This window comes from Tachyglossus aculeatus, chromosome 25 (assembly GCF_015852505.1).
Source record: "Tachyglossus aculeatus isolate mTacAcu1 chromosome 25, mTacAcu1.pri, whole genome shotgun sequence".
NCBI classification, from domain to species: Eukaryota; Metazoa; Chordata; class Mammalia; order Monotremata; family Tachyglossidae; genus Tachyglossus; species Tachyglossus aculeatus.
The window spans coordinates 7,981,130-7,994,250 of NC_052090.1; the positions used below are offsets into that span (position 1 = coordinate 7,981,130).

The 13,121-nt window shown below is 41.9% G+C and overlaps 1 protein-coding gene across 1 annotated transcript in view; it reads right to left on the reverse strand.

Annotated features, from left to right (window-relative positions):
- CDH2 (cadherin 2) overlaps positions 1–13,121 on the reverse strand; it is a 217,681-nt gene that overhangs the window by 15,944 nt on the left and 188,616 nt on the right. The window contains exon 14 of the mRNA XM_038766512.1: positions 11,656–11,795. Within this exon, the coding sequence (XP_038622440.1) occupies positions 11,656–11,795 (140 nt within the window). The remainder of the gene's footprint in view (positions 1–11,655; positions 11,796–13,121) is intronic.

Sequence of the window (13,121 nt, forward strand, 5' to 3'; positions counted from 1 at the left end):
ATCCCCATTTTACAGATGAGGTAACTGAGGCACAGAGAAGTTAAGTGACTTGCCGAAAGTCACACAGCTGACAAGCGGCGGAGCTGGGATCAGAACCCATGACTTCTGGTTCCCAAGCCCATGCTCTTTCCACTGGGCCATGCTGCTTCCCCTATAGCATCATTGGATAAAGCCAACTGGTACTGTTCAGTAATCAGTTCTGGTTGAACAAGTTCTAGAACAGCAGACTGCTGTGAGGCTTTCGGAGCCCGACACCTTGATGTCTGATCTTTAAATTTTCAGCTCTGAGCCTGCCGCCTCGGTTCCTGTCACCAAGATCCTTAGCTCTGATGCTGTGCTAAACATCACACTGATCTTGTGGGGGAACGCAAAGATCTTGGAACAAGTTGGGAAGCTCCGAAGTCATTCCCAATCTGAGAAATTTGCTAAGATTGCCGAAAGGCTGTGTTCTTCTGGAAAATGGTGCCTGGGACTTCATCATACTACACTACTTGAACGATGGAACACATGTGATGTCATGAGCATTTTTGTCCGGTCTTGGGTGTGCCTGGCTGTGGAATGTGTCTGCTTGTTGTTGTATTCAGAGAAGCAGCGTGGCTCAGTGGAAAGAGCACGGGCTTGGGAGTCAGAGTTAATGGGTTCAAATCCCGGCTCCACCACATGTCTGCTGTGTGACCTTGGGCAAGTCATTTAACTTCTCTGAGCCTCAGTTAGCTCATCTGTAAAATGTGGATTAAGCCCCACGTGGGACAACCTGATCAGCTTGTATCCCCCCAAGCGCTTAGAACAGTACTTTGCACATAGCAAGCACTTAACAAATGTCATCATTATTATTATTATTGTACTCTCTTAAATGCTCAGTACAGTGTTCTGCACACAGTAAGTGCTCAATAAATATGACTGACTGAATGTCCCCTAATAATAAATACCTGCTTCAACCACTGCTCTCTGTAGAGCACAGTGGGAGGACTAGCTCTACAGGATTGAACATTTCTTTATTTGATGGGATTATTTTCAATACCCACCTTCGTTCATGTGGAAAATATCCTTATGGGAGATCATTTTTACTTTCTAATCACCAAACACTTTGGGCAGTGTAAACTTGCAAATGGGATTTAGAACCTAAAAAAAAAACCCTCAAAAAACCTCTGCAACACAAAGAATTTGAGAATTCCGACACTGCATGGCAAAAATTGTGTATATTTTCAGTGGAGAGGAGCATTATAGAAGCCACCCAATCAATTTTGGGGTTCTCAGATGGAGTTTGTGGCCTGTGGATAAAACTGACTGCCCTCTTAGGCAGGATCAAGGTTGATACTAAGGGCAAGTGTTAGTGGCAACTTGAATGTATTACAATCAATCAATTAATAGTATTTATTGAGTACCTACTCTGGGCAGAGTTCGGGAAAAAGCAATGTTAAAATACAGGATCCCTGACTTCTAGTACAATCCAGCAAGAGGAGACCAACACTAAAATGAATTACAAGTAGTGGGGAGTAGCAGAGATAAAAGATTTGTATGTAAGGCTCACGGGGGGCGGGGGAAAGAGATGGCTATAGATCAATCACTCAATCAATCATATTCATTGAGCACTTACCATGTGCAGAACACTGTATGAATGTTTGGGAGAATACAATATAACAGTTGTTAAATCTATTCCCTGCTCACAGGGAGCTTACAATCTAGAGAGGTTTAAAGGAATTTATATGCCAGTTCTCCCTTTCCTTTTGTGGGACCAGGGGCTCTTTCTGACCTGATCATCTGGTATCTATCCCATTGCTTAGCACAATGTTTGGTCCACAATAGGAGCTTAACAAATACTCCAATTATTGTTATTATGTCTTGAAGAAAGAACTGACAGAGTTTTGTGACTATCGATTAAGGGGGTTGAAAGTGAGAGATAATTGGAAGATAATGCCAGGATTTCGTCTCTGAGAGATGGGGAGGATGGTGATGGTGTCAATAGTGATGGGAAAACCAGGAGGAAGAGAGGATTTGAGAAGGAAGATGAGTGCAATTTTTAACATGTTAACTTGAGATACAATTGGGGCACCCTTTAGAAATGTCCCAGAAGCAGGATACGTGAGATTGCACAGAGGGTTAAAAATCAGGACTGGGGAAACAGATATGGGAGTCACTTATATAGAGGAGGAAGTTGAAGCTGTGAGAGAGGATGAACTCCCCAAAGGAGCAGTGTTGTCTAATGGATAGGGCATGGGCCTGGGAATCGGAGGACCTGGGTTCTAATTCTTGCTCCTTCACCAGTCTGTTGCATGACCTTGAACAAGTCACTTAACTCCTCTGTACCTTAGTTACCTCGTCTATTAAATGGAGATTAAGACTATAAGCCCCATATGGGACATGGTCTGTGTCCAATCCGATTAGCTTGTATCTCCCTCAGCACTTAGGACAGTGCCTGGCACATAGTAAGAACTTAAATACCATAAGAAAGGAAGTGAGTGGAGATTGAGACTAGAAGGGGATATTGAACTGGAAACTGGGGGACCCCCATAGTCAGGGAGTGGGAAACAGGAAAACCTTGCAAAAGTGAACATAAAGGAGTCATCAGAAAGGTAGGAGGAGAGCCAAAAGGGAAATGTAGGAGAAAAAAATGTTCCCAGAAAGGGGTGGACCACAGTATCGAAGGCAGATGAGAGGTCAAGGAGGATTAGAGTCTGTTGGATGTGGTGTAGAAGAGGTCATTGGTGACCAATTAATCGGTCACATTTACTGAGTGCTTACTGTGTGCAAAATATTGGGGAGAATACAATATAACAAAATAATCTTAGAGTCTCTGTGCCCTTGAAAATAACAGTTTCTGGGGAATGGATGGGGCAGAAGCCAGATTGTGGAGGGTCAAGGAGGGAGCCAGAGGACCAGAAGTGGAGACAGTGGGTATAAACAACCTGCTTGAGGAGTTTGGACAGGGATGATTAGATGGCGCAGTGCAAGAGAGGGTTTTTTTTGATAGGATGGGGCATGGCAGCATATTTGAAAGCAGAAGGGAGAGCTCCATCAGAAAGTGAGTGGTTGGAGATAGTGATCTAGGAGAGAAGAAGAGTGGGTGAGAATATATTTATACGGTGGTGGAAGTGCAGGTCGAGGGGGTGGATTTCAAAAGCAAGTGGGAGATCTCCTCTTGAGAGATGGCCTGAAAGGATGAGAGAAGGGAGGAGAGATTAAGAGGGACCTGGGGAGGTGAGGGGGAGATTTTGAGTTCGAGCCTGATGGTTTCAATTTTGGAAACAAAGTAGTTGGTGAGGTCATCTGGGGAGAGAGAGGTAGGGGGTTTAAGGGAAGTGTAAAACAGCAGGCACTTGATAATGGATGACAGTCTTGCTGAGCAGAGAACAGAGTGTTCTAGCAGGATGGAGAGGGAATGCACAAAGGGAATCTGAGACTCTTTTTCATTTCAAAGCATACGGATGACTTTAAGGCTAGCTATGATCATTCTACCCAATTCATTCCCCTCTGAATTACCAACGGATTGTGGTAGATTGTTGAGCGGACAGGTGCAGTAGGGGAGGAGACTGTCCTCCTGTTTTCATGGTACTTAAAGGATGGGAAGTTCTGATTTTATCTGTGGCTTTTTTCCCCAAACACACTGTACCTATCTAACCAGTCTACTATGCTCTCTAGAAAAGACTTTCCCACTTATCTTGTTAAAAGGCTCTAATGACTTTACAGATGGGAAGTTCTTCCTAAGGGAGAGCTTTCTATGCCGAAAGGAAAGCTGCAATGAATTCTTAACGCAAGCTTAGCGACTGCCATGTGGGAAAATCTAATATCAGAAGGACACCATTTTTTTTTAAAGGAAGTCACAACTGCATGATTGCTACAAATTAATTGATTAAAAATGCTCTTTCTGCTTTCATAGCTACTCTTTTGCACCGGTAGTGCTAGATTTTCTGTCATAGCTGCTAACCTTTTTTTAATCCAGTGAGGAAACTGAAAATATCTGTGAATAAAAAAAAAGTTTAGACGTGTGGGAAGCAACGTGACCTGGTGGAAAGAGCATGGGCCTGCGAGTCTGAGGGCCTGGATTCTAACCCAGCTCTGCCACTTGCCTGCTGTGTGACTTTGGGAAAATCACTTAACTTCTCTGTGCCTGATTCCTCATCTGCAAAATGGGGGTTAAATACTTGTTCTCCTTCCTACATAGACTGTGAGTCCACTGAGGTACAGGGACCCTGTGTGACCTAATTATCCTGATCTGCCCCAATGCTTGGGACCCCAATAAGCACTTATCAAATGCCATCATCATTATTTACTTCTAGTAGTGAGATGGCAATTCTTTTTTTTTTTCTGTTAACATTGAAGATCAGTGGATTGAGCATAAACAAAAAATCAACAGCTTGTGCCTGGAAAAAGCACACGCTTGATGAGGAGCCATTGTGTGCCTTAGGAAATCTTTCTCAGAGTGTCTGGTGGTTGAAAGGATAATCCAGTTCTCAATTCTCCTTTAAGGAGTGGGTTTTTGAAGACCTTCACGTCAAGGGACAAAACTCATATTATATCCTGATACTGTATTATACCAAAGGTGCATGCACATAACTGTTTCTATAACAGTATTCTATCTACAGTGCATGGTGAAAACGCGTTCTATAAGAGACTGATTGTATAAGACTGAAAGTAAATAGATGTACTCATAAGAGTTTAAAAAAATCAGTGTCATTGAAATAATTGTACCAAACCAGAGAAAACAGGTTTTATAACCAATTGGGAAAGACTGTCGAAATGCGAGGTATGGGGAAGACTAATTTAAATATTCCTTTTAGCTATAATGCATGCAATCAATCCAGGAACAAGTAATAAATACTCTAATGAGACGCTAACATCATCCTAGCAGTTTCTTCATAATGATGATAATCCAAATGTCTAAGGTAATTCAAAACCTTTAGATTGATGAATTTTTATTAACGATGTCAGTAAAAGAAAGTCTCAATTTTATGCACCATGAAAAGAGAGCCTGAAGAAGAGAGAAAATTGAGTGAGTTCTGAGGGGGGAGAGTTTTGAAAAAAAAAAGTGTGGACTAGGCACAAGGGACTTCTTTATCAAAGAAGGAAGATGTAGCTGGAAGAAGAGGCAGAATCAATCAGTGTTACTTACTGAGCGCTTACTGGGGGAAGAACACTGTACTAAGTGCTTAGGAGTGTACAGTACAATAGAGTTGGTAGACAGTTTCACCACACACAAGGAGCTTACAATCTAGAGGGGGAAATGGCCAACATTGCAGCCCTCTTCTCCACCACCCAGTTTTCCAAGGATAAGGAGGGCTTTATAAAATGCAAGTGGGACAAATGACACCGGATTGTGATATTTTTGCATTGCAAAGCCAAAGGAGTTGGGATTTGGAAGTCACTGCAGTGAATTTCCTCGTGGTTCTTCTATGGTAAATTTTCCTAACTCCTCTGCCTTTCCCCCTCACTGCTGTTGCTGGGCTTCAGGTCTAAAATCAGCTTGACTGTCGAGATGCCATTAGAGAAACACTCCACCGAGATAGCAGGTTGGCACATCTTATGCAATGCTGTTCACACCCCGTTCTTTAAATATTTCTGACACATTTATTGCCAGTCTTGACATTTAATCTTAACATGCTAACGTTTGACACGGTTCCTTTCTTTAATGTTGAGCCTGGATAGCTAACGCTCGGTGAAGATCAAATTTGGTGTGAATTTAGTGGAGAAATACAAACAGCTGCTTGGGAGCGATGCATCGTACTGCTCCCTAGGGACTTAAAAGAGCTAATTCACCAGGACTTCTGCTTTTAGCGGCTGAGGAGAATGGTACCCAAAGAGGATTGGGGTTTCATCATTCATTCAATTATTCATTCAATTGTATTTACTGAGTGCTTACTGTGTGCAGAGCACTGTACTAAGCACTTGGGAAAGTGCAATACAAGGATAAACAGTGGCATTCCCTGCCCACACAATGAAAGTACAGGACCTGATCCGACGTCCAACCACCTCATCATCCAAGCATACTGTGTCTTCAGGAATGGGGGACAAGAAAAGTGGGTTTGAAATGTAATTGGAACATTCTGGCTTTGCTGCTTCTGATGTGGGGAGGAGAGGGCTAAAGTTAGATTTAATGCTTGAAAGCTATCTTTTATGTGTTTCTTCCACCCATTAAATTGCAAGCTCTTTGTGGACAAGGATTATTGTCAATTCATTTGTTTTAGGTGCATCTCCGAGCACATAGTAATAATAAAGTGTAGTGTTTAAATGCTTATTTTATGTCAAGCATCATGGCTCAGTGGAAAGAGCACAGGCTTTGGAGTCAGAGGTCATGGGCTCAAGTCCCAGCTCTGCCAATCGTCAGCTGTGTGACTTTGGGAAAGTCACTTAACTTCTCTGCGGCTCAGTTCCCTCATCTGAAAATGGGGATTAAGACTGTGAGCCCCCCTGGGACAACCTGATCACCTTGTAACCTTCCCAGAACTTAGAACAGTGCTTTGAACATAGTAAGTGCTTAATAAATGCCATTATTATTATTATTATTATTGTTATTATTACTAAGTTCTTGGGTACATACAGGTTAATGAGGACCCACATACAGCTCACAGCTTAAATAGGAGGGATAACAGGTTTAGAATCCCCATTTTGCAGATGATGGAACTGAAGCACAGAATAATAAAAATAATAATAACAATAGTAATAATAATGATGATAATAATTACCATATTTGTTAACTGCTTAGGATGTGTCAGGCATGGCACTAAGTGCTGGAGGAGATGCAAGCTAATTGGGCTGGACACAGGCTATGTCCTATGTGGGGCTCATAATCTTAATCTCCATTTAACAGATGAGGATTAGAACCCAGGTCCTTCTAATTCCCAGACTCTCCATGTTCTATCCACTAGGCCAAGCTGTCCAAGACCGTACAACAGGTAAGTGGTGAGAAGCCCGCTGTGGGCAGGGATTGTCTCTATTGCTGTATTGTACTTTCCAAGCACTTAGTACAGTGCTCTGCACACAGTAAGCAGTCAATCAATATGATTGAATGAATAAATGAAGCAGCATGACTTGGTGGATAGACTACAGGCCTAGGAATCAAAAGGACTTGAGATCTAGTCCCAACTTCACCACTCATCTACTATGTGACCTTGGGCTAGTCATTTCACTTCTCTGTGACTCAGTTACCTCATCTGTAAACTGGGATTAAGACGGTGAGCCCCATGTGGGACATGGACTGTGCCTGACCTAATTATCTTGTATCTACCCCAGCACTTAGAATAGTGCTTAGCACATAGTAAGCACTTAACAAATACCATAAAAAGCATTTGGTTCTATACCAGATGGAAAATTTTCACCTCAGATGCCTCAAGTGATTTTTGACCAAGGAACAGAAAAACTAATATAGTATATCTCCTGGAAATGCATTTGCCTCATTTTATATCAGTGATAAGCCACTAAGTAGTGAGACCTTAAAAATGACCACATCAAAATTGTGTTGGCCTAAGAAATAAATGGGTAATTCAAATCGTGGCCAGAGAATACGTCCATTTCCTAAGACCTGAATGCTTGGTAAGGTCATTTTCTGAGTAAGTTTGGGCATTCTTGAGAGGGTCTTAAACTGGATGTCCTCAAGTAGTCTGAAATTTTAGCTAGGAAAAAAAATAATAAATTGGATTGACGGCTGCACAGATAAAAAGTTGTAATTCAAAACTCACTTTTTTTTTTCATTTTTGATCAGAGCAGTTATGCAGGCTGGTGTGCTACCATGCAAAAAGTATTTTGACACTACACTTTACCCTAAATTATGTGTCCAGAGAACACAAATATAGGTACACTTTATATCATCATATACTGCTCTCTCTCTCTTACACCCGATTTCTGTTTGGTCTAATTCCATCCAAGAATGTTACACAAGAGAACTTGTGTAGTGTTCAGTTGAGAATTGAAAATAGAAGGCACAAGATGGGAGCCTGGAGAGATAGAGTTAAAGATAAGAGAATATTTGCAAAGTAATAGCCAAACCCTATGAAGAGAGAGGATCCCAGGAGACATGAATGATAAGGGAGGAGAGTGCGGGTTACAGCAATTTGATGCGGCATTTAAGTTGAAGCGACTGCTCTGTGGAGCTAATTATAAAGACCACGAAACGATGATCTGTTTCATCATGCGATTGAGGCGGGTGTTTGACTTTGTGAGCCAGAGTGGGCAGAAAGGAACCGGGGGAACTTTTGAAAAAAGACAAAGGACTAATCCAATCCTTTAGATAACTGAAGCTGACCCATATTACCAGGATGAAGGGCAGGTGCAAAGAGGACTGGGAAAGTAGAACATCTGAGGATCTCTAGCTATGAAGGAAAAAAAGAAAAACACCACCAACAAAGTGGTTTTGTATTATGAGAATGCTCCTTCACTCTAGGGAAGAACATCTGCCTTTGCCAAACTATCTGAAGGAAACCAAAAATCAGAAGCAGCATTGTCTAATGGAACGAGTCCTGGTTTGGGAGTCAGAGGACCTGGGTTTTAATCCCTCTTCTGCCACTTGGCTCTTGTGAGATTTTAAGCAAGTAACTTACATCTCTGGGCCTCAGTTACCTCATCTGTAAAATGGGGATTAAAACTGCAAACTCTATATGGGACAGGGACTCTGTCCAACCAACTAACTTGTATCTACTCCTGTGCTTAATACAGAGCCTGGCACATACTAAGCACTTCACAAATATAAAAAAAATTCAAAAATCAATGGGGTGAGAACATGCATGCCAATAGGTAAAGGTAGAAATGTGCTACTATTCCATTCTAAACACTGGTGTGACTGAGGCGGTGAATGAATGTATCAAGGAACAGAGAGAGAGGAGATAGATTGAGGGATGTCAAAACTCAGGTTTCCTAATGGGGCTACCCTAAAAATCTGTGGACAGCCCCCTAGACTGTAAGCCCATTGTGGATAAGGAATGTGTCTACCAACTCGGATATATTGTACTCTCCCAAGCGCTTAGTACAGTGATCGCCACACAGTAAACACTCAATAAATACAATCAATCGATTGACAAGGACATTACTTCTCAGCCTGTAATCAAGGGGAAAATAATGATAAAAAGTTGCCAGACTCAAGCAGGATTTAAGAAAGTTAAAGGATGGAGGTCTAAAGATTGACTGCAGGCTGGGAGTCAGAGGACCTGCATTCTAATCCCTGCTCTGTCTCTTGTCTGCTGTGTGATCTTGGGCAAGTTACTTAACTTTAATGTGCCTCAGTTTCCTCATCTGTAAAATGGGGATTGAGACTAGAAGCCCTATATGGAACAGGGATGGCGTCCAACCTGATTATCTTGTAACAACCCCAGTGCTTAGCCTGGCACCTAGTAAACAATTAACACCACAATTATAATATAATGTATTAATAATAACAATAACCCTGGCTTTGCCACTTTCCTGGCAAGTGACCTTGGGCAAGTCACTTGATTTCTATATGCCTCAGTTTCCTCATCTGTAAAATGGGGTTTAAATCCCAGTTGTCCCTCCCAGTTAAGACTGGGGGCCCCAAATGGGACGGGGACCATATCTGGCCTGCTTATCTTATATCTATGCCAGTGCTTAGTACAGTGCTTGGTATGGGTTTAACAAATGCCACTACTATTATTATTGTTATTATCTGCAGGGGAGATTTGGAGAAATTTGAGAGCAAGGATGACTGACATGTATTTTTTAAACACTTTCCCCAAGATGTATCCAAGACAGGATTATGCAATCAAGGCACATTTTCAATCAATTGATCTCAACTATAAGGCTTAGTGGAAAGATCATAAGACCGGAGTCAGGAGCCTCGGCCATTTGCCTGTTGTATCATCTTGGGCAAGCCAGTTAGTGCCCCAATTTCCTCATCTGTAATTGTTTCTTTGGTGGGGTGGATGTAGATACAAGGTAACAAGATTAGATATAGTCTCTGTCCCACATAGGGCTCACTATCTTAATCCCCATTTTACACATGAGGTAAGTGAGGCTGAGAGAAGATAAATGATTTGGTCAGGGTCACACAGCACATAAGTGGAAGAGCTGAAATTAGAACCCAGAACCTCTGAATCCCAGGCCCAAGTTCTTTCCACTAGGCCATGCTGCCTAGTGAAAGGCCTGGTCTTCCTCCCTCTTTAGATCAGGAGCCCCACATGGGACCGGAACTCTGATTAATTTGACTGTTTATCTACTAAGTTCTTAGAACAGTGCTTATGGTTGTAAGTGTCCAACCTGATTGTCCTGTGCTTACCCCAGTCCTCATTATAATAAGCACACACTAAACACTTAACAAATACCATCATTATTAAATGCTTAACAAATATGGTTATTAACTAGAACTCCCACTATTTACCTGGGTAAGGTACTTGTGCAACTATGACAAGGAAAATGTTATACCTATCGGATCACAGACATCCGTTCTCTCTCACCCATCTGTTCCCACACATTTCTAGGTCTACCAAGGTGAGAAACTGTGTGAATGAACTCTTGGCCATTCTTTACACAAGAGGTTCAGAGCTACCAAGGTGAGACACTGTGTGAATGAACTCTTGGCCATTCTTTACACAAGAGGTCCAGAGATCAACAACTCATATCTGAACCCTTGACTAGGATGAAAGTCTAGTCTGTCTCTAAAATCGAGAGTGCAAGTAGGACCGGATCAGATGCTTTCCAACAGAAATGTGCTTCAGGTTTTTGTATGAATGAGGGCACCCAGTCCTCAGAGAACACGGGAATTGTGTTTTTGTAAAACTCTGCATTAAAGAAAGCTTACACTGCAGCACTCACCCACTCTGATCTAATTTCTCCCGCTACCACAGTGTGCTGCCCTCAAGCAGGCTTACGTTAGCAGATGGACATTTCCCAATCCTCTGACAATGTTCTAGCCAAAATATGCAGTGAAACCACATCTTGCAGCAGAACTGCATAGGAAGCGATGAGACAGTAGAAAAAGCCTGGGCCTCAGAGAGCCTAGGTTCTAATCCCATATTTGCCACTTGTCTGCAGTGAAAACTTGAGCAAATCACTTAAGTTCTCTAACACTGTTTCCTCTATAAAATGGGGATTAAATCTTACTCTCTCCTAATTAGACTGTGAGCCCTATGAAGGACAGTGGCAGTGTCCAACATGGTCATCTTGTTTCTACCTCAGTTCTTAGGACATAGTAAGTGCTTCATGAGTACCATTAACCCCCCTCTCCACCCCAAAAAGTGTATCTTATTTTTCTCTCTTGGAAATCTTTCAAATGGGGTGGTAATAGGTAGACAGATGCACCCTTAGGGAACACAAGAGTTTGGGAGAGGTACAAAGGTACATTTCCATGGAAATACCAAGATCTCTAAACACTAGAAAGAAGGAAGGGAGAATGGAATCACCCAAGCTGGATTTTTGGCCCATAAAGCACAGTCCCCATTCTGGAAACAAGTTAATGTTCAGGCATGGGAAGAGTGGCAGTGGAGTGTGTCTTCGAAATGATGGCCATTTGAGTGAGCGATGGGATGTAACCCAGAAAAAACATACCATTGTGGATTAATGTTCTGTTCTGGGAAAGAATTGGCACCATGTTCAGTGATGGGACAATAAAAAGGAAGGTTTATGGTATTATGAGCCTCACAAAGGACTTTCTGCTTCTGCAGTGACCTGTTGGGGATGAGTCAACAAACATACTCCAAACAACTTAAAAGTTCTCACCTGGTCTTCTTCTCCACCACCTTCCTCGTCATATTTTAAGATATTGTCTCTGACGTCATCTTCAGGATCAATCAGAAGCTGCTTGGCCTGGCGTTCCTTGTCCCGACGCTTCATCCATACAACGAACATCAAGACCAGGACTAGAAAGGATAAGCGGAAGGACACAAGGAGAACAGGGTTACTACTGCTAATTCCTGAGCCGTTCCACAGTGATTATTTATTTATTTATTTATTTTTAAGCAGAGTGGAAGGTATTCCTTTCTTCGATCAAACCATGGTGCTTATCCCAGTGAATAGGCAGAGTTAAGTGAGGGCTGGAATAAAAGCTGAATCCACTCTTCATTCTAGAAAGGCTGAGAGACTTCATGATATCAAAATCAGGTGATGTGACATAACTAATGCAGGAGTCCCAGCTTCCCTCCCTGAGCTCAAACTGACTTATCCCAACTCTAGACATTTAGGGACAAGTCCTGCCTCAGATCAGAGAGCAATTTATCTCTAGAACCTGAAGAAAAATGAAACCCTATTTTAGCATAATTTTAATATTCATCAGAAAACAACACTACCAACTTTTTAAGTAAGACACTTGATTACAATCGGCATTGCTCTTTTGACAAGTCTCTCACGTGTAAGAGTTTAGGATAGCATGTAGGTTTCATATTGCAGCCAAAGTAATCTCCAGGTACAAAGTCAAAACGTCTGTGGCTAACAGTGATTTCTGGAAACGAAGGAATGGAATTTCAATTGCCAGATCCCCTTATAAAGGGAGGAAACATGAAGTTGGGTGCTTACTTTTTAAATGTTTTTCAAGATCCATGTCCAGTAAACCAAATCCCCCTGCTATCCTATAACTCAAGCAAAATCCCTGGAAATTGGTTTTGAATTCTTAGATGTCATGTAAAAAATGCTTTTAACGGGTTAATTTCATATATTCTGATGGCGCCGAAGATTGTAAAATGACTTTCAAATAAGCAACTTGCAGAGAGCAACTGTCCCTACCTTTCCTTCACATACTCTAACTGAGCTCAGCTGGGTAATCATTTCCATTATCAACTGTTCAAGTTATAAAATATAAGTGCTATAATTTTGTTTCCTAATCAGAAGATAAGTGCCGGAAGTTAGGGCTGCTCCACACTTGCTATGAAAGCCACTAATAGCGATCCACATCAGGAAATTTTTTGGCAGCTCCTGAAATCCACTGGCTTGAATACCAACCTCGCATCATTGTAGTTTTTGAGAGTTCAGGGGGAGAACAGCCACTGGGTGCTATGCTATAACCAACGGACACTCTGTCTCTGCTAGGAGCTGATTATAATAATAATAATAATGGTACTTGTTAAGAGTTTACTATGTGCCAAGCACTGTTCTAAGTACTGGGCTAGATATAAGTTATTCAGGTTGGAGGCAATCCCTGTCTCACAAGGGGCTCACACTCTTAATCCCCATTTTACAGATGAGGTAACTGA